Source organism: Caretta caretta, chromosome 26, assembly GCF_965140235.1.
Source record: "Caretta caretta isolate rCarCar2 chromosome 26, rCarCar1.hap1, whole genome shotgun sequence".
Classification (NCBI taxonomy): domain Eukaryota; kingdom Metazoa; phylum Chordata; order Testudines; family Cheloniidae; genus Caretta; species Caretta caretta.
In genome coordinates, this window is record NC_134231.1 from 7,331,513 (window position 1) to 7,356,014 (window position 24,502).

Consider the following 24,502-nt stretch of genomic DNA (forward strand, 5'->3'; position numbering starts at 1 on the left):
GATTTATTTGGGGTTTGGACCCCATTGGGAATTGGGCATCTGAGTGTCAAGGACAGGCACATTTCCTAAGTTGCTTTCAATCAAGCCTGCAGCTTTGGGGGGATGTGGTTCAGACCCTGGCTCTGTGTTGGAGCAGACTGGCGTGTCTGGCTCAGCAGGACACGATGCTGGAGACCCAAGCTGGCAAGGCAGGAAAGCAGGGGCAGAAGTAGTCTTTGCATATCAAGTGGCAGCTCCCAGGGGGTTTCTGTGATCCAACCCGTCACAGTGGTGTAGTCGGGCAGGATCTGTGCACAGCTGATTGCTTTGAGGTAGCGGTAGTGATTTTAAGTAAGTTTTAAGTGTAGTGGCTGGAGAACAGACAAAGTGGTTCCTGTTTGGTTATTTTCTGTTTGCTTATTTTGGGTAAGGGAAGTAGGGACAGAAAAGGAAGCAAAATAAGTAAGAGGGAAGATCAGAAGTTGCTAAAACTGCACAGGTCGCAAATTGCCCAGAAAGGCTGAACACTGGGTGCTGTGAAAGTCTCTGTTAACGAAGAAGCCCCTGAGCTGAGTGCATCTGTTTCAGTGAACTGAAGATGGGTGTGGTCCAACCTCTGTGTCTGTGCTATCCTTGCAACAAAGCCCGTTGCCAACTGTGTCCACATATCTATTGAGGGGACACCATCATAGGGCCTAATCACATCAGCCACACTATCAGAGGCTCGTTCACCTGCACATCTACCAATGTGATATATGCCATCATGTGCCAGCAATGCCCCTCTGCCATGTACATTGGTCAAACTGGACAGTCTCTACATAAAAGAATAAATGGACACAAATCAGATGTCAAGAATTATAACATTCATAAACCAGTCGGAGAACACTTCAATCTCTCTGGTCACTCGATTTCTGATCTCAAAGTGACTATCCTTCAACAAAAAAACTTCGAAAACAGACTCCAAGGAGAGACTGCTGAATTGGAATTAATTTGCAAATTGGATACAATTAACTTAGGCTTGAATAGAGACTGGGAGTGGTTGAGTCATTATACTAAGTAAAACTATTTCCCCTTGTTTATTCCCCCCTCCACCGTTCCTCAGATGTTCTTGTTAACTCCTGGAAATGTGCTGCAAATGGCCCACCTTGATTATCACTTCAAAAGGTTTTCTCTCCCCCCACCCCACTCTCCTGCTAGTAATAATAGCTCATCTTAAGTGATCACTCTCCTTACAATGACAGGTTTCAGAGGAACAGCCGTGTTAGTCTGTATTCGCAAAAAGAAAAGGAGTACTTGTGGCACCTTAGAGACTAACCAATTTATTTGAGCATGAGCTTTCGTGAGCTACATCTGATGAAGTGAGCTGTAGCTCACGAAAGCTCATGCTCAAATAAATTGGTTAGTCTCTAAGGTGCCACAAGTACTCCTTTTCTTTCTCCTTACAATGTGTATTTTTTCACAGTCTGTGTGTATATAAAATCTCCTCACTGTACTTTCCACTTTATGCATCCGGTGAAGTGAGCTGTAGCTCATGAAAGCTTATGCTCAAATACATTTGTTAGTCTCTAAGGTGCCACAAGTACTCCTTTTCTTTGTGCTGAAGCTGACTGGAGTGTCTTAACTTAGCTAGACAAGAGTGAAGGGGTGCCTGTTTTGGCAGGAGGGGGTTCCTCTGTGGTATCCCAGCTCATCGAGTGACAGTCTAAAGGGAAAACAAATGGAAACTGATGTGCAATTTGCCCAGGAAAAGGCTGCCCTGGAAAAAGAAAAGGTTGCCCACCAGCAAATCCTGGATTTAAAAGACAAAGCTATTAAGACCCAGAAGCATGAACTGGCTGTAATGGAGTGGAAGAGGTGCACAGAGACATGTATCCTGGAGTGGGAAGTGGGGGTCCTGGTGACTCCTGTGGTGAGAACAAAGCCCAGGGACTCTGGAGCTGGAAGCAAACCCAAACTGAGCCCCGCCCTGCATGGTGGGGCTTGGGCTTTGGCCCTGAGTAGTGAGGCTTGGGCTTGGACCCTAGCCCCAACAAGTCTAATCCCAGCCATGGCAACCTCATTAAAATGGGGTCCCGACCCACAGTTTGAGAACCACTGGTCCAGTGCATCAGTCATATGGCTTCTGCTATCTCAAAGCTTGTTGAAAGGGAGATCATGGTAGATGGAAATAATGTACGAGTAACAGATTCACAGCAGCCACCTGGGATAAGAAGATAGATGGACTCGTGTATATTCCCACATATATGATCAACATCACAAAGGAATCCGTAGCAATCCAGAACAATCAAGTTCTTCCTGAAGGAACTATCTTAGAAGACCCCTATGCAACTGGTCTGTTACAGCTATTATGTTTTATGCTAATAGTACCTAATCGTACACTAGATGCTACCCAATATGTAGAAGTTCTCTGCTGCAAAGAGATTAAAAACTAAGGTAGACCCTGACTCAAGAAAGCATCTCTATCCAGGACAACACTTAAGCATGTGCTTAAGTCCCATTGGACTTATAGTTAAGTACGACTGGAAAAAGGCTAATGTAGTGCCCATCTTTAAAAAAGGGAAGAAGGAAGATCCTGGGAACTACAGGCCAGTCAGCCTCACCTCAGTCCCTGGAAAAATCATGGAGCAGGTCCTCAAGGAATTAATTCTGAAGCACTTAGAGGAGAGGAAAGTGGTCAGGAACAGTCAGCATGGATTCACCAAGGGCAAGTCATGCCTGACTAATCTAATTGCCTTCTATGACGAGATAACTGGCTCTGTGGATGAAGGGAAAGCAGTGGACGTGTTGTTCCTTGACTTTAGCAAAGCTTTTGACACGGTCTACCACAGTATTCTTGCCAGCAAGTTAAAAAAGTATGGGCTGGATGAATGGACTATAAGGTGGATAGAAAGCTGGCTAGATTGTCGGGCTCAACTGGTAGTGATCAATGGATCCATGTCTAGTTGGCAGCCGGTATCAAGTGGAGTGCCCCAAGCGTTGGTCCTGGGGCTGGTTTTGTTCAATATCTTCATAAATGATCTGGAGGATGGTGTGGATTGCACCCTCAGCAAGTTTGCAGATGACACTAAACTGGGAGGAGAGGTAGATACGCTGGAGGGTAGGGATAGGATACAGAGGGCCCTAGACAAATTGGAGGATTGGGCCAAAAGAAATCTGATGAGGTTCAACAAGGACAAGTGCAGAGTCCTGCACTTAGGAAGGAAGAACCCAATACATCGCTACAGACTAGGGACCGAATGGCTCAGTAGCAGTTCTGCAGAAAAGGACCTAGGGGTTACAGTGGACGAGAAGCTGGATATGAGTCAACAGTGTGCCCTTGTTGCCAAGAAGGCCAATGGCATTTTGGGATGTATAAGTAGGGGCATTGCCAGCAGATCGAGGGATGTGATCATTCCCCTCTATTTGACACTGGTGAGGCCTCATCTGGAGTAGTGTGTCCAGTTTTGGGCCCCACACTACAAGAAGGATGTGGAAAAATTGGAATATGTCCAGCGGAGGGCAACAAAAATGATTAGGGGACTGGAACACATGAGTTATGAGGAGAGGCTGAGGGAACTGGGGATGTTTAGTCTGCGGAAGAGAAGAGTGAGGGGGGATTTGATAGCTGCTTTCAACTACCTGAAAGGGGGTTCCAAAGAGGATGGATCTAGACTGTTCTCGGTGGTAGCTGATGACAGAACAAGGAGTAATGGTCTCAAGTTGCAGTGGGGGAGATTTAAGTTGGATATTAGGAAAAACTTTTTCACTAGGAGGGTGGTGAAACACTGGAATGCGTTACCTAGGGAGGTGGTGGAATCTCCTTCCTTAGAAGTTTTTAAGGTCAGGCTTGACAAAGCCCTGGCTGGGATGATTTAATTGGGGATCGGTCCTGCTTTGAGCAGGGGGTTGGACTAGATGACCTCCTGAGGTCCCTTCCGACCCTGATATTCTATGATTCTATGGGCCTTAGTGCTTTCATGCATTGCGGGCTCAGATATAATGCAACAAAGGGGTTGTACAGAAGGTTGGAGTAGTGAGCCCAGGGTTAAGATCATGGGGTTACTCAGCAGAGGCCGGTGTAGAGCATGATGGAGTAATATTTAGAGTAAACAGACATTAGCTGTCACTAGTATATAAAAGATACACAGGTGCCACATATCCTGTGCAGTCTGAGCAGAAATGTATTTATGTTTCTGAGTGGGAGAAATAATCACAATTAACCTGTTAACATGAAATAGATCAGATTTTTCAAAAACACTCATGCGCTTTGAGATAGACCTCGGAGCAGTGCACAGAAGAAAGATGCTCTGCCCCAGTCTGAGTTTGTCGAGTGTAACAGAGGGATCTAGAAGCAAGATCAGATCTAGCCAGAGCTACAGTTAGCTAATAATTTAATAAGGACGGGGCTCCCACAGCCAAATCCACAACGCCCATCTGAAATGCAATCTGCTCTCCTGCCCTTGCACTGAGCTCAGCATTATACCCAATAGAGATCTGAGAGTCCTGAGAGGAGAATTTTGCTCTTCAAGTAGGACAGAAGACACACACTGCCAAAAGAGCACTGGTAACATGACTAGGGCCAGTCTATGATAGCACAAGGGGGGAAGAGAAGGAATGAGGAGATGACTCTGCATAAGGAAGGTACAATTCAAGCTCCTGGGCCCTCCTCAGCGCAAGGTCAACTCCTTGCTATCATCCATTTGGTTGCAATCCACCCGAAAAGAGCCATGGTCCTGCTCCCATCTGCACACCAAGCAGTGAAAATAGCCAGATGCACTGTGTGTGGGGAAAGTCGGGGGAGAAGGATAGCCTGCTGCACCTTCCTTAGAATCATGGAACATCAGGGTTGAAAGGGACCTCAGGACATCTAGTCCAACCTCCTGCTCAAAGCAGGACCAATCCCCAACTAAATCATCCCAGCCAGGGCTTTGTCAAGCCTGACTTTAAAAACCTCAAAGGAAGGAGATTCCACCACCTCCCTAGGTAACGCATTCCAGTGTTTCACCACCCTCCTAGTGAAAAAGTTTTTCCTAATATCCAACCTAAACCTCCCACACTGCAACTTGAGACCATTACTCCTGGAGTCCTTAACACAATGCCCACCCATACCTACTCACCAGCCCCCATGACAGCCGGATGCACCTGCCCCAAAGAACTATCCGCCCTCGAGCTAACACTGAGTTGATGCAGCTCTGAATTGCCCCCAGTGCGGGCAGGTGCCCATCAAGGTACAATCTGACCCTTAATACGGACTGCAGCTCTCCCATACAATAATGGCGCAGGAGACAACTGCCGGGTATTGCAAATTGTGCACATACCGATGTACTGAGTAACCATGAGGCTCCCTGATTATGTAACTGGTTTCCTTGTATTCTGGCACGGTGAGTAGTGTTGTGCACATCTGTTCACAATGAAGCGTGCTATCAGTCAGCCATTGCCAAAGTTTCATAGCCTCAGGGCCTTTTAGCATTTAACTCACCCTGGACTTGGATATCGACAGAGCTTTTGTGTGAATCTGAAGAACATTTAAATAGCCTCAAAAGGAGTGAACTCGATTTGTCCAACCCCAAAGGCCATACTAATACATATGCTTAGCTGGATAAAATATCCATATTCTACCAACTGATACTTCTAGTATGCAAGCACCTGTATGCCGTCTGTGAAATGAATTTTTCCCCGATGATAGTTCCCTTTGAAATTTTTCTGATTTTGGCATACAAAGATTCAGATTTTCGGGTTTTCAGTGACAACTGCCCCCCCCCCCCCTTTTTGGGACAAAACCAGAACTTTTTTGGCAAAATTTCTGTTTCATTGACAAGCCATTTTCCATAGAAAAAAAGATATCTTGCTGGAAATTTTTCAACTTACTCTAGTGAGAAAGGGCAGAGCAAAATGGTTAGATCACATGCCTAGCCATCTGGCCTCTTGGAGTTTATTCTCAGCTCTGCCACTGACTCACTATGCAACTTACTTATCCTTTCTATGCCTAAGTTTACCCACCTCCAAAATAGGGCTAATAAAAAGACCTGTCTCACACCCGTGTTTTGAGACTTATCCATGCACGTAAAGTGCTTTGACATCCTCAAGTGAAAGGTGCAGTCTCAGCACAGGTTATTAATATTAATGAGTTCAGGCTAAATTTTCAAAAAGAGACTCGTGTCCAATTTGTCCAGTGCCCAACTTGAGACAGATGTTTTAGCAGGGCCTGATTTTTAGAGCACGTCTGCTTAGCCCTTCATGAAAATCAGACCCTCTAAGGTTGTTGCAGGCTGGAAACCCAAAATCCAAAGCACCAAAAAAACCACTCTTAACTTTTGCAAATTTTGGCCGCACAATCCAGTGTTGCGCTTGGTTTCAGCAACATGTGGTGCCCAACTGCTTGTGCTATGGACTGGGGATAGTTTCTGCATGAGGAATGCAATATGGTAGCTCAGTTCTATGGAAACACGGTGCTCACCAACTCTGCACCCAGAAGAGAGAGCTGCAACCTCCTGGCCTGCTGAAGAGGAGAAAAAAAGCCAATATGGCTGTTGCTGTCCATGGATATTCTCGCAGTAGCTGAAGGGCTAACCACAAACAGACTATGAATCCAACCAACCAATGATGGGCACACCCTCAGTCTAAGGGTTTGATATTACTCTTGCCATCTCTTACAGTTCCTTCCTGTGGCCACCATCTCTTGGTCTGTGTTATGCAGGAAGCCAGATTAGTTGATCGTAACGGTCCCTTCTGGCTTTCAAATCTATGAACCACTCTTTCTCCTACAAGCGTCCAACACAACTATATTGATCACAAAACAGCTGGTATGAAGTGTTCTCATAAGGAACAAAACATATTTCATACTCCTGTATAAAACCCCAATAAAAAGTGGGAGCAAGGAGTAGGAGAGAACTGAACAAAAGGAGAGAAAAAGACAACAATAAAAAGCAGAGAAAAGAAAAGTTTTCAACTATCACATGCACATAATCACACCCAGTAAAATATAGTAGGTGAAACATGCTATAGGTGGAAGGTTAACTGCAAGCTATTTCTGTGAAAAGACTAGTTGAAAATATTTCTAAAGAATGGTTTCAGAGTAACAGCCGTGTTAGTCTGTATTCGCAAAAAGAAAAGGAGTACTTGTGGCACCTTAGAGCCTAACCAATTTATTTGAGCATAAGCTTCCGTGAGCTACAGTACCTTTATGAAGTACTCGTCCGATGAAGTGAGCTGTAGCTCACGGAAGCTTATGCTCAAATAAATTGGTTAGGCTCTAAGGTGCCACAAGTCCTCCTTTTCTTTTTTCTAAAGAATGAATCAGATTGCTCCCAACTACCCATGAATGCTGTGAACTTACTTACCTACCATACAGGAGGAATTCTTTGTTAATTTGAACAACTTTCTGTAACAGAGCCTGGAGATCATTAACTCTACAGAATCACCTGCATCAGTTGCAAAACAGCGAATGCAAAAGTAAAGGCGACATCTTGAAAATCTGGCCCAATGTGTTGATATAAAAATCACGCAGTGCTAGAATAGGGTTCTATGAATTGCATGAAAATTAAATAAAACAATACAGCATTTAGAAACTCTGGAACTTAAAAAAAAAATAAAATAAATACCTTTGTTTTGACAAATCTTTTTGTTTCCCCTAGGGACTGCACGAAGGCAATTACCGGGGGTGAAGGACTACGAAGTGATATACCCACAAAAATTACACCAATTACATAAAAGAGATGTAGCAGGAAACCAAAATCCCAACCATGGGGTAATAAAGGAGGCATTTTTTATTTGTTTGCATGGGAATGGGAGAGTTTTGTCTTGGGTCAGAGTGTACTTAACTTTCAAGATAAGTTAGATCCAGACATCAGATCATACTAATGGAACAGAATAACTAGACTATTGGATCCATTCCCCTGCAAGGGCAGGCCGTGACAGTCACACAGTAAAAGTAGGTGGCAAAGGCTTAATGTGATTGACGAGTCTCCTCCTAGCTTATGACCATACGTTTATTCACAGAGCAAACCAACTCATTCGTTGGCATTAGTGGCACGTTTTTGCTCAAAAGTGGAGCGGTGGGTGGATAGTGGAAAACAGAAGAGCAGAAGCGCCTCGCGTTCCAGGGTGTTGAGTTTTAGATCCAAAGTATGCAGCACGACCACACCCTCAAATCAACCTTTGGGTGGAGGCGGAACAAATCAGCGGGTAGGGTCCAAGACAGGGTCCTACTCCTAGCTCTGCCACCAACCCAACCTGCTGGGGGATGGTGAGTAGGTCACTTAACTTCTCTTGATCCCTCTTCCTCCACCTGCCAAATAGGACAGTGAGACTTGCTGTCCTTTATGAAGAACTTTGAGTCCTATGGATGAAGACCCCAACACAGGAAAGCATAAGCACATGCCTAACTTTCAGCACTTTAATAATTATTACTCTTATTGAGATAGTGCCTAGTTATTCACCAAGTGCCCGTTGTGTTAGGCACTGCATAAAACAGGGAGTAGTAGATGGTCCCTGCTCTGAAAAGTTTACAATCTAAATAGACAAGACAGACAAAGGGTAGTGGGGAAAAGGATATAACATACCACTGAGTTCAACTAAGACAGTTCAAACGCTTAAAGTTAAGAACATGCGTAGGTGTTTGGATGAATAGGGATAGGATTATTCACATGCTTAAAGTTAAGCATGTCCTTGAGTGCTTTCCAGAATTGGGTCTTAAGTATAGTCTCCTCTCGAAGTCAGCAGAGATGTACATGTACCTTTGAAAGCAGACTTTAGATTTTAGAGATCAATTTATTCAAGTCATTTAAAAACTGATGCTTAGTCTAGCACTGGCAGCGGGTTTATTGTCGTGGGGGAGTTGGTGTTGGCATCTCAAGACCAGTAAATTCACAGTGAGGCTGGTGCTTATTCATCTCGATATTATAACATACAAATATTTGCAGGCAAAATATGACGACAGGATGCAATACGAAATTAAAGTCAACGGCGAGAAAGTGATACTTCATCTAGAAAAAAATAAGTAAGTTCAATTTCTTTTCTTTTAACATCATCACTCTCTAATCACCCAGGTCACTGGAAAGAGATACTATAAAGCACTCAGGATACAGTTTCGAAAAGCAGATGGGACTTAGGCTCCTAAGAGATGGGTGTATTTGAAATTTTAACTCTCAGATATCATAGGGATGGCAGCAGAATAAGAATCTGAATAGAATAGAACAGAATCAGTGGCACCCTGGCAGAGCCCGGCCAGCATGACAGAACTCCAAAACAGATGTAGGACATTTGCTGTGACTATAACGACACTGCTGCAGCTCCTGCTGCTTTCTGTTGGATTCTAAAACCTTGGTTGCAGCAAACTTGACTTGTGAGCCCCTCTCTGTGCCTCAGTTTCCCCATCTGTAACTTGGAGATAATAATACTGATTTACTTTCAGGCTATTGTGTATTCACATTTGTAAAGAATCCTGAGATCCTCAGAAGGAAGACATTATGAAAATGCAAGAGGTAGATAGGTAGACCGACAGACAGCTAGGATAGCACTGGTCAGGCCGGCCACCCTCTGTGACCTCTATCACTACGATTACTGCCCATTTATGAAATCATACCTGCCTCTACTGTTAACTTTGTTCTCTCACTCCTACTTATTTGCCTAAATTAACCTCTTGTTTCTCGTCTAAATCCTAGATTATAAATTGTGCGGGGGATTGTGTCAGGGATTGTCTTTGCGTTATGTTTGTTCGGTGCCGAATTCAGCGGAGCTCTGATTCCGGGGGGGGGGGGGGGCATAGGCTCTCTCAGAATGGAAAATATTACAATAGTAATACAAAGAAATAGTCCTGACAGTTCACAAGTGATCAGACTTCTAAACCTTACTGGGTTCTGAATTAATCTTGCAAAATAAGAAACACATCCCAGCCTGAGGAGCTTAGTCTACACGTATAGTATAGGCAAGGTACATAGAGAAGAGGCTATAATACAAAACAGAGCATATCAGAATGCTGTCGGCCCATAGAGAGCAAACATGAAATAACGTGTAATCGTTATTCTGCATTGGCCGGGTGTGTCTTTTGAGTTCTTTATGTTTGACATTGTGTCAGTTTAGGTACGTTTTAAGTGGCGTGTTTTTAAAGATTGTGTAAATATGCCTTAACGTGGCAATCGGTTTATATTAAATGTATCAAAAATAGAAATAGAAACAATAAATAAAGGTTAGTCCCTGCTTTAATCTATTCAAAATATTTCAAGGGAGCAGAGGGAGAGGAATTGGGAAGCCTTTTTGCGTTAGCTTCCTTTCTTTAAGAATACGGTGACCCATTGAAATTGCTCACAGAGGTTTGGAACATTAGTACTAGCTGAAGTGAATTGGGCCCCAATTCATGACTGACCTCTGTGGGACTGCTCAGGTTGCTTTAAATTAAGCATCTGTTTAAGTGCTCTGGTGGATTGGGACCCAGAGTGCTCAGAATCTTGCAAGATTGAGCTACTGGTGATCAGCGTGCATGCAAGCAAGTCAGAATGCAAAATGAATGCAGTGTATTCAGTTGTTGCCAAATTAAAAGGATGTATTCCAGGGATATCATGTCCACCTATTTAGTGTGTTACACCTATATGTGTGTCTTTCTAAAGGTAGATAGACTTACAGTGAAGAAAAGTCAGCCTTAACTACAAACCAAGTCTGGACAATTTCATCCCCCCGGGTTAAAGTTTGACAAACTTATAAATAACTGTTTATAAACAGAGGGCAATAATGGAAAGTATTGATCAATCTCTATATGTATGTGTGTCTTGTACGTAGATGAGCCAGATCTTCCATTGCTCTGTATGTTAATCAAAGTGGGTGTAAAGCACTAACACATCAGAATAGTAGTGTTTCACACTCACTTTGAAATGGCACAAATGACTACCCAAGGTATAGCCCAAGAAAGAATCAGGCCCGTATATGTATTTAAAAATGGTCTTGTCTTATACTCTCAGGAAGTTATTTTGTATTAATACAATGAATGGGCTTTGGTTTGACTTTAGAACTCTCCCTGTGTTTGGATAAGGGTTGTGAAGAGGCCTAATTGTCCAGCGGCCTTAATTCTCCAGTCTTTTGATGCTAAAAATAACACCACTATGCATGCTAGTGTTTCAAAATGGTTTGAAGTTCATTATGTAATTACTTCTTCCCTTGATTACTCCAGCATCATTATTTGCTGGAATAACAGGCCCATTGTATTCTTTCCAGGGATCTATTTGCCAAGGACTACTCTGAAACTCATTACTCAGATGAGGGTCAAGAAGTGACAACAAGCCCTCAGATCAAGGTAACATACGAAGGCTCTTCTACAAATCTGTAATCACGTGGTGTTCCATGTGAGATTCGCCGGCATATTAGCAACAGAACAATCCACTTTATAATGGAAGATATAGGTCCAGATTCTAAGCTTGTATAAATTGGCATAGCTTCACTCACCTCGATGAATGAGTGAATGAGGTTGTGTTTCTTGACCTCCATGGAACTGCACTGATTTACACCACTTGAGAATCTGAACCATAGCTTTCTTTATAACAAAGAAAACCTTTTGCACATCTATAGCTTATGAACACGTCTATAGCTTATGAACACTGTTGGAATTCCCGGAGGAAAGGGAGTGGGGCTCATTGAGACTAAACATTCTATGGCTTTCCACCGCATAACTAGGTTTCACAAAGGAGCAAATGTTATTCATTTTAAGAGCCTAATCTCAGTGAGATCATGAACTCAGGTAAACACACCTTCACACACACACACCCCCACCCACCCTGCCTCCCACCCACACAGCAGATGCATTAAAATATATTACAGGTTATACCAGATGGCTTCCTTGGACCATGACCAATCAGTTACTCAGTTATAAGCACAAAGGCAGTCACTGTACACATTTTTTTTTTTAAATTAACTATGTCTATGGGTCTTGACCCACAGAACTACAACCCCCTCCCGCCCCCCAATTTTAAGCCATTGTTCATTGTATGTTTGTTAACAATTACAATTTGAAATGCAGAAATAAATATTCTTTGTCCTGGAGAAGGTAAGAGGAACAATAGACATTTGGATTGGGTAAACATCTGTGTAAGGACTTCAGGATTTCGTTTCTTAATATTACAGAGGCTATTCCTCATTGTTCTATTTATTTCTCTCACCAAATGGAAGTTTGCATTTGGTTAAAGATTATTCCAAACAAGGCATGCGGCACAGACATCTGATACACTGTATGACCGAGGAATTCCAGCTTTGCTCGTACTGCTCTGTGATTAAACATTTTTTGGCTTAACTTGCATCAGCATGAGGTGTACAGCAATTGTTTATTATTTTCTCTAATAATGTTCCTTTCGTTAATTATTCTTTCATTGTAAAGAAACTGACATATCATGATGAATGGATGTTAAACCATAATGTGAAACCCAGCATCCATGAGCAATAAAAGTCGTACATTTGTATGTGGGTTTAAATGCTATTTCACAAGCCCATATTCAAGAAACTAGTTAGGGTAACATTTTCAAAAGCACCCACGTGACTTAGGCATCCCATTGAACCCACTTGGCTCTATTGGAATTTAGGTTCTTAAATCACTTATGCACCTTTGAAAATTTCACCCTCAAGCACATGTTCACTTTTAAGCATATTCTTTGCTTCAATGGGACTTGACAGGACTTAATCGTGGTAAAGTTAAGCACATAATTAAGTGCTTTCCTGCACTGGGGTCATGCTGAAACAACATAATCTGACCCCTGATTCTGCAAAGCACTTAAGCATGTGCTTAACTTTAAATACAGGAGTAATCCTATCCCTATTTCACGTTTAAGCACGTGCTTAACTTTGAGAACCTGGGTAACACATGTGTAAAGTTAAGTACATGAAAAAGTGCTTTGCTGAATCAGGGCAACAGAAGGCAAATAAACTTGGCAGCTGTAAGCCACTTGAAGATTCTTCTATGGAGCGGAAAGCCTGTACTGTTTGGACTTGCCAAAGTTAGGGTACCTTTGTGCCAACAGACCAACACAGAGCTGCTGCAACTGACCTGGGAATTGTCACCCTCTATTTCCATTTCAAGCAGGAGGTACCACAGGTCATAATTTCCTTTTGGAAGCATAGGCAATTAAAGTGGATGGTAGAGGGGTACCAACCTCCTTTCTGACCAGAACACCGTAACTCAGATTTGATATAAAACAAAAAACAATATTCGGAGAAAAATTATAATATCTAAATGGGACAAATCGGCAGATAATGTAATATGACATAACGCTACGGACGTAATTGGAGCTAAGCCAGTTCACACCAGCTGAAGATCTGGCCCAATATGACAATTTATCGTTGTTTCCTAACAGGACCACTGTTTTTACGATGGTCACATCCAAAACGATAATGACTCAGAAGCAAGCATCAGTGCCTGCAGTGGTTTGAAGTAAGATTGTAGCTAATGGTCTTCATGGTGAAATGACACAAGAATGTACTTTTTAAATCTACAGGACTTTTTGTTCACTTGCTCTTTATTTACAGTCACAGTTGCATCCAGTCTTATGAATCAGTAAGATCTCAAAAGTTTAGCTCTATAAGGGTGAAATCACTATGAGAATGGGTCTGAGTAGTTATCCTACAGATCTACTTCTGAGGAAAACAGTTTATAAAGAAAAGGAAAAAGGACAAGAAAAAGCCAGAGGGTATCAGCAATTGTTTGGAGGAGGTGCAACTGCATATTTTCACTCTGGTTCTAATACTAGATAGGAAACTAAACACTTATGTGCTGCGGGAAGTTATGTTGATGGTTCAGCAGGAGGTGTTAATCTTCTCATTCAATGCTGAACCAGTGCTTGAGTATGGTGTTAGGTGGAGCAGTGTTTTTAGAGATCCAGTCTTTTGCACAAGACGATCAATTCAAAGATCTGTCCTTTTGTAACCATTAAAGATTCCATTGCACAATTTGAAGGGCCGGGAACATTAGCACAAGGGCTGGTCAAACAATTTAAGAAGCAATATTTTTCCATCAGAAAATGGGGTTTCATCCACATAGAAATTTTCTGAGGGAAAGATTGATTTCAGCAGAATTCTCTGTCAGAATGTTTTGTTTCAGGTTAACACACTGAAATGAAACATTCTGATTTCTGAATGTGAAAACATTTTGTTTTGATCACAAATGTCGAAACAAAACATTTTGACATTTCCAATGTAAAATTATACTGAACTTTTCATTTCGATATTTTATCTTTTCTTCCTGATTTAGGATGAACATAAATGCCGAAATATCAAATTTCCCATGGAATCAAAATTCCATTTTTCAGACAGATCTCATCAGTATAGAAGTCATGAACAAAATTCTGTTCCACTGGCTTAATTCCAGTTTGAGTAGGTTTTACTTTTCTAATCTAATTTCTCCTAGAATTTCAGTTTGTCATGGCATTCTTTACTTCCTGTGGTGTATTGTATCTGAGAGCAGTTAAAATTCTACTGTGTACTATTACACTGGTGTGTAGTGTGATCCTTATACTAGGGGAGAAAAGTGCTCCACAAATGTGAGTCGTTATTATTTTGATAAAATCCTATGGATTCGCAAAGATCCTCACCTTCATTCTAATCTGAGGGTTTTAAAAAAATGTTTCACAGAGGATATTTCAAGAGCCAGGGTCAAAGATACCTTATCCAACCCCTGAAGCTCACAGACAGCGAGGAACATGCAGTCTTTAAATATGAAAGCCTGGAAGATGTTGAAGGCCCAAAAACTTGCGGCGTAACCAACACTACCTGGGAATCAGAAGATCCTATCAAAAAGTCCTCTAGATCAAGCACCAGTCTGGAAGTGAGTACTGCCCTGAAGTTAAACTAAATCCCTAAGAAAATTTCTGAGAATTAGTTTTTGTGATCCTGGCATAAAGGGGTGAATTACACCATATTTTGGGGGAAAAAAATCACTTTTATTCCTACCCAGAAGGGTAATGTGAGACAGGGTCTTAGGTGTAGTTAGGGATTCACCATGTTATTGCTAAAAGAAAAGGAGTACTTGTGGCACCTTAGAGACTAACCAATTTATTTGAGCATGAGCTTTCGTGAGCTACAGCTCACTTCATCAGATGCATCCGATGAAGTGAGCTGTAGCTCACGAAAGCTCATGCTCAAATAAATTGGTTAGTCTCTAAGGTGCCACAAGTACTCCTTTTCTTTTTGCGAATACAGACTAACATGGCTGTTACTCTGAAACATGTTATTGCTGGCATAGAGGCAATCTGTGTTTCATGTTCTGTGTGCTGGGTAACTCCACGAGAGAATTACGTGCTTGTAAAATTAAATGGGTTCTTCATTAAAGCACCTATTTATAGAGATTCTGCAACTGTGACGCGCGCTCTAGCCATGTGCACACAGACTGACTCCTGGTGCAGGCTCATAACGCTTCTCTCCTGCAACCTGTGCTCCTCCCTCCAAGTTCCATGCACGCTGCTACACTGTATACCTTGCTGTTTTAATGGGGTCCCACAGCTTAGAAAGAGAGGAAAATATTATCCTTTTTCAGTTCATTTAGTTTTAAATCAGTACAGAAAATCCTAAAGTCAGCTTCTGTAACCATGGGTCTGATCCTCAGTTACAACTCCTTTACATCAGAATCAGTCCCTATGCATGAAAAATGTGCACATTCATCCAAATGACATGTGCAAATATTGCATCTGCAAATGCACATTTTGCACATGGAAATTGCACAGTTTGCACACACATTTTTGGAGGCATTTTGAAAATTTGGCCTTGACAGGCATACATTTTTAATATGAAATCACAGATCTGAAATGTGACTCAAGCCGTTGAAACCTGTACGCAGCTGGAGGGAACCCAATTTATCTTTCATTAGTATTGTGCAACGTTAATTAACGTGGTAGCAGGCAGCTTTAAAACACAAATAAAGGCAAATTCTCCCTGCAGATACAAGCATGCAATTGACAACAGGGAATCAATGAATTGAGTTCGCCCACTACAGGTTTGATTATTATTGGTCAATATGAGTTGCACATTGATCTAAGGCCCAAATTTAATTAATTTCAATTAAAAAAAGAACCCTGGGCTAGATTTACAAGGGTATTTAGGCTTAGTCAATGGGACTTAGGTGCCAAACAATATCAGTGGGAGTTATGCACCGAACTGACTTTTGTAAGGTGCTTTCGTAAATTCTACTAGGTGCCTCTCTGCATCTTTAGGCACTTAAATACCTTTGAAAATCTGAGCCTGAGCTTCTCAACTGTAAAATGGAGATGACAGCATTTCCACGCTCAGTAATTTAGCGAGAAAGAGAGAGAGAGAGAGATTATATGATTATAAAATATTCTTCTTGAATCTAAAGGGGGCAGATCGGAACAGGTCATAACAATCTTTTGCAAAATGTTTTTCTTAGAAACAGGAATACCTGAAAGCGAAGAAGTATGTCGAAGTCTACATAGTTGTAGACAATGCTGCGGTGAGTATTCAGACAAACATTTTTCATTTTACCTCTACAACAACAACTACGGATTCGATTTTTCAAAGCATTCGGCACCGGTCTAACTGTGCTCCCACTGAGATAAATTGGAGTATTATACTTGACTTCAGCAGCAGGGGCAGACTTAAGCCAACTCCGAGCAAGGAAGATCCTGCCCGGTGAAGATTTGAAATTCACAATGGATAGCAAAATACAGATCTCAAGTAAAACTGATTGGAAAATGTTTTTCAACACATTGACATTTTTTGGATGACAATATAAGTGTATGGCCCGGCTCTCTGTTGCCCTGCAACTAGTGTGAGATCCTTACCCACATGCCATCCCTGGTTGCACTACATAAGGGCGCTATAGAAGGAGACCTAAAATCCCTAGTTCTAGCTATGGGAAGATTCCCCTAGTGCAGGCACTGAGGAAGATAGATAGCTGTAAGGCTGTCCTCTGCAGATCCTTCGTAAGCCCTGGCATATGGGGCGTGCTGGGGCAGGGCTGCAGAATCCCAACCAAGCCTGCCATAACTGAGAGAGACCCCCAGGACTATCTACATTATATCAGGCATCCTGGAGCGGGCAGGACCCAAAGGTGACTTAGCCACCATAGTCTTCTCCATCCCCCTGGGCTGCAGGTTCTGTGTTGTGCCTCTCAGAGGCTCAGGACAGGATATCATATGAGCTAGCTGGTAGTAGTAGTAGTAGGCTGTCACCCTCTAGGTGGACCAGCCACATGACACACTTTGACCCTGATCCCACAAGTTGCTCCACACAAGCAAATCAGAGAATTCTTTCCTGGGTATCTGGCTGGTGAATCTTGCCCATATGCTCAGGGTTCAGCTGATCGCCGTATTTGGGGTCGGGAAGGAATTTTCCTCCAGGGCAGATTAGAAGAGGCCCTGGAGGAGGGTTTTTCGCCTTCCTCTGTAGCATGGGGCATGGGTCACTTGCTGGAGGATTCTCTGCTCCTTGAAGTCTTTAAACCACGATTTGAGGACTTCAGTAGCCCAGACATAGGTGAGAGGTTTTTTGCAGGAGTGGGTGGGTGAGATTCTGTGGCCTGCATTGTGCAGGAGGTCAGACTAAATGATCATAATGATCCCTTCTGACCTTAATATCTATGAATCTAAATCACTGTGCCCATATGGAACCCTAACTACCTCAGTAGGACTCTGCGGAAGAGGGGGAGGAGTGGGCGCAGCTTTTGGGGGGAGGGATAGCTCAGTGGCTTGAGCTTTGGCCTGCTAAACCCAGGGTTGTGAGTTCAATCTTTGAGGGGGCCTTTAGGGATATGGGGCAAAAATTGGGGATTGGTCCTACTTTGAACAGGGGGTTGGACTAGATGACCTCCTGAGGTCCCTTCCAACCCTGATATTCTATGATTCTATTCTATGATATGCAGAATAGCTTGTAGGATCAGCTCATTAGCCTGCATGACCCTGACCACCATCTTGTCCCCAATACCTTTAATAAGTATTTTCAACAGCCTTTCAAAGATTTGGAGCCCACCTGAGCAGAGGGAATATGGAGAGGAGCAGATAGAGTTACGGCCACCAAAAGTATTCATGGGCCAGGAGAGGTTTGCAAATAAAGAAGAAGATTTTGAATACAAGAGAATCATAGCTGATCAATTATGCAACCTGCTGTGTAGGTAAAATATGGATATTATAAAAAGGCCCTGATCCTGCAAACAAATACGTGCTGAACTTCAAGCACAAGAATAGTCTCAATTGCAACCAGTGGGCTCAAAGTTAAGCAACCTGTGTTTGCAGGATCAGGTCCACAGCTGATAATATTTCTGACAGACACTTTCATGCTTACTGATTCATGCTCCTATGGCCATACCACCCTGAACACGCCCGATCTCGTCTGATCTTGGAAGCTAAGCAGGGTCAGGCCTGGTTAGTACTTGGATGGGAGACCTCCTGGGAATACTGGGTACTGTAGGCTTGGGGGGGAGGGATAGCTCAGTGGTTTGAGCATTGGCCTGCTAAACCCAGGGTTGTGAGTTCAATCCTTGAGGGGGCCATTTAGGGATCTGGGGCAAAAATTGGGGATTGGTCCTGCTTTGAGCAGGGGGTTGGACTAGATGACCTCCTGAGGTCCCTTCCAACTCTGATATTCTATGATTCCTCTCATCTAAAATCCACGGGACCCAACACTCGGAAGTTACATCACGTGTTTCCATTAACTAAAACAGCGCAGTACCAGGCAAGGCGAATCATCTTGGCATGAAAAATAATGAACAAAAACTAGACCAATTTTTTTTCCAAATCGTTTCTTCTTTTTTCCCCCCCATCAGCATATTTTCTAAGAACATTACTATATTTGGTGTTATGAAAGTATGGCACTTCCGTCATATGTCCCAGTTTTCAGGGGGAAGTTTACTCAGCCTTAAATATTTGCCAAAGGCAGAAACTTGACAGCAGCCCAGGAGCAATCTCTTTTAAACTAATTTTCATAAAACCTGCTATTTCCACTTTTTCTTTTTCTTTTTCTTTTTCTTTTTTTTAGATTCTAAGGGCCTCACTCTCATTTGTGCTAAGACCCCTTTACACCACAGTGGAAAGGGGCCTTAGAGTGAGTGGAACTGTACTTCACATCTATTCTAAGGCTCCTAATTCTGCCAGAACAGTGTAAAGGGGCTTTAATGTAAACCAGACCCTAAAGGGACAGGAAGAAACCCAGATCTGTATGAGTTTAGGCTACTCTGTCGCCCTTGTACCACATCCTCTAACACTCTGCAAATCTGATTCTTCCTCACTTGCATTTGTGTCACTCAGGATTAAACCAACTGAAATCAGTGATGAAAAATGGATTTCGGTTGTGATCAGAACCAGGCCCTATGTGTGTACCTTCTATTTTAGCACACAAAACACTACCAGATGTAAAGTCCAATCCAAAACCTACTGAAATCAAGGAAAGTCTTTCCACTGACTTTAATGGGCTTTGGATCAAGCCCTTCGTGTTTATTATGAGAACTAATCCCAATGATTTCATATTAGCAAACACTTACGGTAATGCTACCCCTGATAGTAAGCGTTTGCAGGCCCCTTAGGGTAAGCCCGCCACACCACCTAGGCTTGAGAGCCTGAGCTGCAGTCCAAGCCACAAAGGCCACACTGATATTTTTAGCACACTAGCTCAAACTCCAGTAGCACTTTTCTGTCTGCCTGGGCTGGGAGACTCAGTCCCAGCCTCTAGGCACTGTGTGTTAAAAGTAATAGGCCAGATCCATAGCTGGTGTAACTCAGCACTGATTACAATGGCATGATGCTAATTTACATCAGCTGAAGATCTGGCTTAATATCTAGAACAGCTGTTATCCGACAAAGAAAAACAAGAATAATATTTAGTCCTTCCTTGACTGCAGGGGACTGGACTAGATGACCTCTCGAGGTCCCTTCCAGTTCTATGATTCTAAGAATGGGGGACAGGATCTGGGACCAAGTCCCTGAGCCTTTGGTTCTCAACCTATACTATTGTGATTGCAGTACAGTAGGTGTGGTGGGCTGCAGTAGCTCTAGTACTGTGTGTAGTTGTCTGTAGAAAATAGACAAATAAAGGGGAATATGATTGAGGGCTACAAAATCATGAATAGTGCGAAAAAAGTGAATGGAGAAGTGTTATTTACTCTTTCACATGATACAAAAACTAGGGGTCACCTGATTAAATGAATAGGCAGCAGGTTTAATAAAAACAAGAGGAAGTATTTTTTCCACAAAACGAACAATTACTCTGGGGAATTCACTGTCATGGGATGTTGTGATGGCCAAAAGTGTAACTGGGTTCAAGAAAGAACTGGATCAGTTCATGGAAGATGGATCCATCAAGGGCTATTAGCCAAGATGGTCAGAGACATAGCCCCAGGCTCAGAGTGACCCTAAACCTCTGACTGCCAGAAGCTGGGAGTGGAAGACAGGGGTGGATCACTTCATAATTACCCTGTTTTGTACATCCCACTGAAGCTCTGCTACAGGCCACTGTTGGAGACAGGATCCTGGACAAGATGAACCATGGTCTGACTCAGTATGACAGCTCTTACGGTCTTAACATCACCATCTGCGCTCAAATAGCTGTTCAAATCTCAACAACTAATGGGTGAAATTCACTGCAATACAAGGCCTATGCACCACTGAAGTCTCACTTAAATGCACAAAATAGAGCATCAGGGGGACTTCAGTAGGCCTGGTGCTCTCCCTCTGCATAGGGCTGAATATCATACAGTATGAGAGATTTGAAATATACAACATGATATGAATATGAGATAAATAGTAAACTGAGATTAGTTGCTGTACCAAGACCTTCATTTCACTTTAACAAAGACCACTGATCTGTGGTGCAGTTTTATTTGAAATGTTTCAGGTCTTTTCCCCTACAATTACAGTTTTATTTTTTTCCCTTATCCTGTTACTGATGCTTTCATATTAATTTTTGCAGTATAGGAAGTACAACCGCAACATGACAAGTATAAGAACACGGGTATTTGAAATAATCAATTACATCAACATGGTAAGCCCTGTTATTATTAACTTAAAGTGCTACAGAATTTATTAAGTTTTGCAGTCTCGGGAGTTTTCTGTAATTACACCTAGAAAAGAATGAAGAAAATCAGATCTGCTGGCGTTTATGAAAGAGTGAATAAAGCATAAATAAAGGGTCAGGTGGAAAAAATGAAAGGAGACTCTGTGCCTTCAAAGCAACAGGACCATGATATCAAACTAATGATTTTTCTCTCATAGTCCACAATGGTTTGGTTGAAAACAACAGTAGGGACACTGGATCTGATTCTTTACTGCCCCATGCCTTGCACGGTTTATTCACAGCAGTGCAAAGTGGGTATGAAACGCTGCCAAATCAACATAGTGGTTTACACCATCTTTGCAGTCAAGCAACTTACTACACAAAGTCAAGTCAGTGGCAAACCATGCTCGTGTAAAAGGCAAAATTGTAATAAACGCTACAAAGGTCTTTTTTTTTTTTTTTAAATAAAGAGACCAGATATTCACAAAATCTTTCAGTGTCCATCAAATTTTCAAAGAAAATTCTTCCTTCAGAGGAAACTCTATGCCAAGTTTTTATAGACTGAGTTTTTTAATATAGTTAGGCTCCAATCCTCCAAATGCGCATGCATGTGCTTAACTTTAAGCACACGATAATCAATCCCATTGAACTCCATGTGCCTGATTCTCATTTATGATTAATGCCCCATTTATTATATTGCTCTTAGAGTGTAAAGGAGCCTTACTAGCACAGCAGCTAGAGATCTAGCCCCGAGCATATGCCACATGTCCATAATATCCCGGGCTGTATGTTCAGAAGTGAGGGAGAAATAATTACATAACTAAACCAAATATTTTTAAGGAGGGGTTTATGGCATCCATGTCGTAGCAACTGTAACAAAAAACTGATTAGAGTTCATTAAAAAGAAGTCGTGAAAAATTTCCAATTTTTTTCCTCTCTTTTAAGTTTGTAATTTCTTCAAATATGCTGTTGCAATTTCAAAATGTGACTTATTTTGACAGTTTCTTAAGTTGGTCCAAAAGATGGGGAGGGGGGGCGGGGGGGAGGAGAAGAGGCAGAATTAAGAAAAATCAGATTTTTTCTGTTTTTTTTTAGTTTCAAAACTTCACTGGAATTTCAGAATTCAGAAAAGTTCGTCTAGTTTTAGAAATGAACAAATGTTAGGTGATTAAAAACAAACTCATTATCAGAATACGTCCCTGCTGTCTGAAAAAATTATAGGTTACTTACTTCTTCTGTCCTTGCTCTCTCCTTACTGCAGGTTTACAAAGCCATAAACATTTACGTGGCTTTGATTGGCCTAGAAATCTGGTCGGCTGGGGATCCGTTCACTGTGAATTCTTCAGCAGGCATCACCTTGGACAAATTCTCAGCATGGCGTCAATCGGACCTGCTGAAACGGAAGAATAATGACAACGCTCAGTTACTCACGTACGTATCATGGCCTTTTCCACTTGTATTTCCAAATATGCCAGAAGAATTTGTACCCAGAAACTTGTTTACAAAGATAACCAGAGATGCAGTCTGTAAGGGTTCTAGTTTTGTCATTTCAAACACCGGGTTGTAATATTCACAGATCGATAGGGTGAAGCCCTGGCCCCATTTAAGTCAACAGGAGTTTTGCTATTGACTTCAACCTATAGGTTTTTCAGGGCAAAAGAGATGGTTATGTTCATCTCGTCTGAGCTCCGGCAAAACAGGAATACTATAAAATGTAGTACCATTTATACCAACATAAATGGTATAAATGCAAATAAAATGAATGAATAGAGATGGACCTAAGCACCCATGCACTTTTGGAGGGGGGGAGGGGGAAGTTTAATATCTGAATGAGGAGCTGAATATGAATTTTGCAGCTGGCTATCTATCTATCTATCTGGGCCTGAAATACAGAGCTCACACCCAGATTCTGCTCTGAATCAGAACTTTGGAGAGGTGCCCAATTCAGTATTCTGGCACGAGCCCACTGGGCCTGGTTTACCAAAGCACATGCTTACATTGAAGCATGTGCTAATGTCCCATTGATATCAGTGGAACTTAAGCACATACTTGGCGTTAAAAATGTCCTTAAGTGGTTTGCTGAATCAGGATTAATTTAATCAAATACTTAAATGCTCGGATAAATCTAGTCTTGCAGAAAAGCGATGAAATCATTCACATGCTTAAAACTGAACCTGTGCTTAAGTGCTTTACTAAACTGGAGCCAATATAAAGATATATCTGAGCTGCAAAGTCGGAATTCAGATCCAAAATTCAAGATTATTCAGCTGCAGTGTCCCATCTATGACCCTGAGGGAGAGAGTGTCAAGGGCACAAATGACAGGTAAGTGCCTAAATCCCACTGAAAGCCAATGGGAGTCAGGCTCTTGAGTATTTGTGCCCTTGAGAATCATATTGGTTCTGACTAAGGGGACCATGCCTAAGGGAATCTCCAGTTCAATCAACAAAACCACCAGCAATGCCATCAGGTTTTCACCCTTGTGACAGATCACTGGGCTTCATGCTGTGTTTTTTTGCTTCCTTACAGAGCAATTGATTTTGATGGGCCAACGGTCGGATTGGCCTTTGTGGGAACCATGTGCAGTTCTACTCATTCCTCAGGCATTGTTCAGGTCTGGTTGGTTTTTTGGGTAACATTTAACCAGCAGGCAAAGGTCACTGGAATTTGTAACACATCAATTTGCTGCGTGGCATTATTTGGGGTACATTTCATTACTGCATGAGGCTGCAGAGCGTACAGAGCTGTTTATTTATAAACTAATATAAGGAAGAGCAGAACAGAATCATGTACCACGATTTAAAAGAAAGGGGTAAACGATGGAATCAGTTTTGACCAGAATACCCCAAATCACAACACTGAGCATCTTAAATTAGAGACAGATAAAAAAAAAATGAAGTAGATGTGCGCCTAAACCAGAACATTCGATGCAAAACCTCTCCTTGAAAGCAAGGGAAGTTCACCTCTGGACCCAAAGTTCACTGACTGAGCCAAATGCTTTGAAGGACCGAGCCAAATCTCTAAAGCCAAATACCCCGATTTTTATGTGATGTGATTTGGATGTGAAACCAGACAGAACGTACTTTAGAACACATAGGAGCCAAGATGTAGTAGCATATACTGCAGTGTCTGATGGGGATTTTGGAATAATGCAACACACCTTGACTTTTATGCCATTCTACTATCAAACACAGCTTATTTATTTAGATTTCCACCCAAAAGCAACTCCTTACCAAGAAGAGAAAGCCAGCCAGAGTTCCAGGAGCCCTTGGCATACTTTTAAAAGCACACAACCACATGAGATATAAAAAACATGATTCATCCCTAGCAAGAGCAGTTCTCTTTACCCTTATCACTTCTCCCTACCACACATCATTTAATAATACGTAAACATATTACAATGTTAGATGCAATAGAGGGAGAGGGGCTGGGATTTTCAAAGAAGTTTAAGGGATTTAAGTGCCAATTCCTCTTACAATTCAATAAAAAATGGCTGCCTATCTCCCTTAGGCCTGGTATACACTAAGAAGTTACACCAGTCTATCTACGTCAGTTGAGGGTGTGATTCTCCCCCCCGATATA

At 42.1% G+C, this 24,502-nt stretch overlaps 2 protein-coding genes and 1 non-coding gene across 4 annotated transcripts in view; 2 read left to right on the forward strand and 1 right to left on the reverse strand.

Moving 5' to 3' along the window:
* STC1 (stanniocalcin 1) overlaps positions 1-22,241 on the reverse strand; it is a 194,966-nt gene extending 172,725 nt beyond the window's left edge. Inside the window, exon 1 of the mRNA XM_048829115.2 lies at positions 22,153-22,241. The gene's annotated coding sequence lies outside the window, so the exon portion shown is untranslated. The remainder of the gene's footprint in view (positions 1-22,152) is intronic.
* LOC125626317 (zinc metalloproteinase-disintegrin-like NaMP) overlaps positions 1-24,502 on the forward strand; it is a 51,348-nt gene that overhangs the window by 5,153 nt on the left and 21,693 nt on the right. For both annotated transcript variants that reach the window (XM_075123460.1, XM_048829103.2), the window contains exons 2-10: positions 7,593-7,705; positions 8,880-8,956; positions 11,164-11,242; positions 13,287-13,363; positions 14,560-14,752; positions 16,328-16,390; positions 20,839-20,910; positions 22,184-22,353; positions 23,450-23,534. In XM_075123460.1, coding sequence (XP_074979561.1) covers positions 7,593-7,705; positions 8,880-8,956; positions 11,164-11,242; positions 13,287-13,363; positions 14,560-14,752; positions 16,328-16,390; positions 20,839-20,910; positions 22,184-22,353; positions 23,450-23,534 — 929 coding nt within the window. The remainder of the gene's footprint in view (positions 1-7,592; positions 7,706-8,879; positions 8,957-11,163; positions 11,243-13,286; positions 13,364-14,559; positions 14,753-16,327; positions 16,391-20,838; positions 20,911-22,183; positions 22,354-23,449; positions 23,535-24,502) is intronic.
* On the forward strand, positions 18,230-18,348 carry LOC125626550 (5S ribosomal RNA). Its single transcript, XR_007353800.1, has one exon. It is a non-coding gene; the product is annotated as a 5S ribosomal RNA (ribosomal RNA).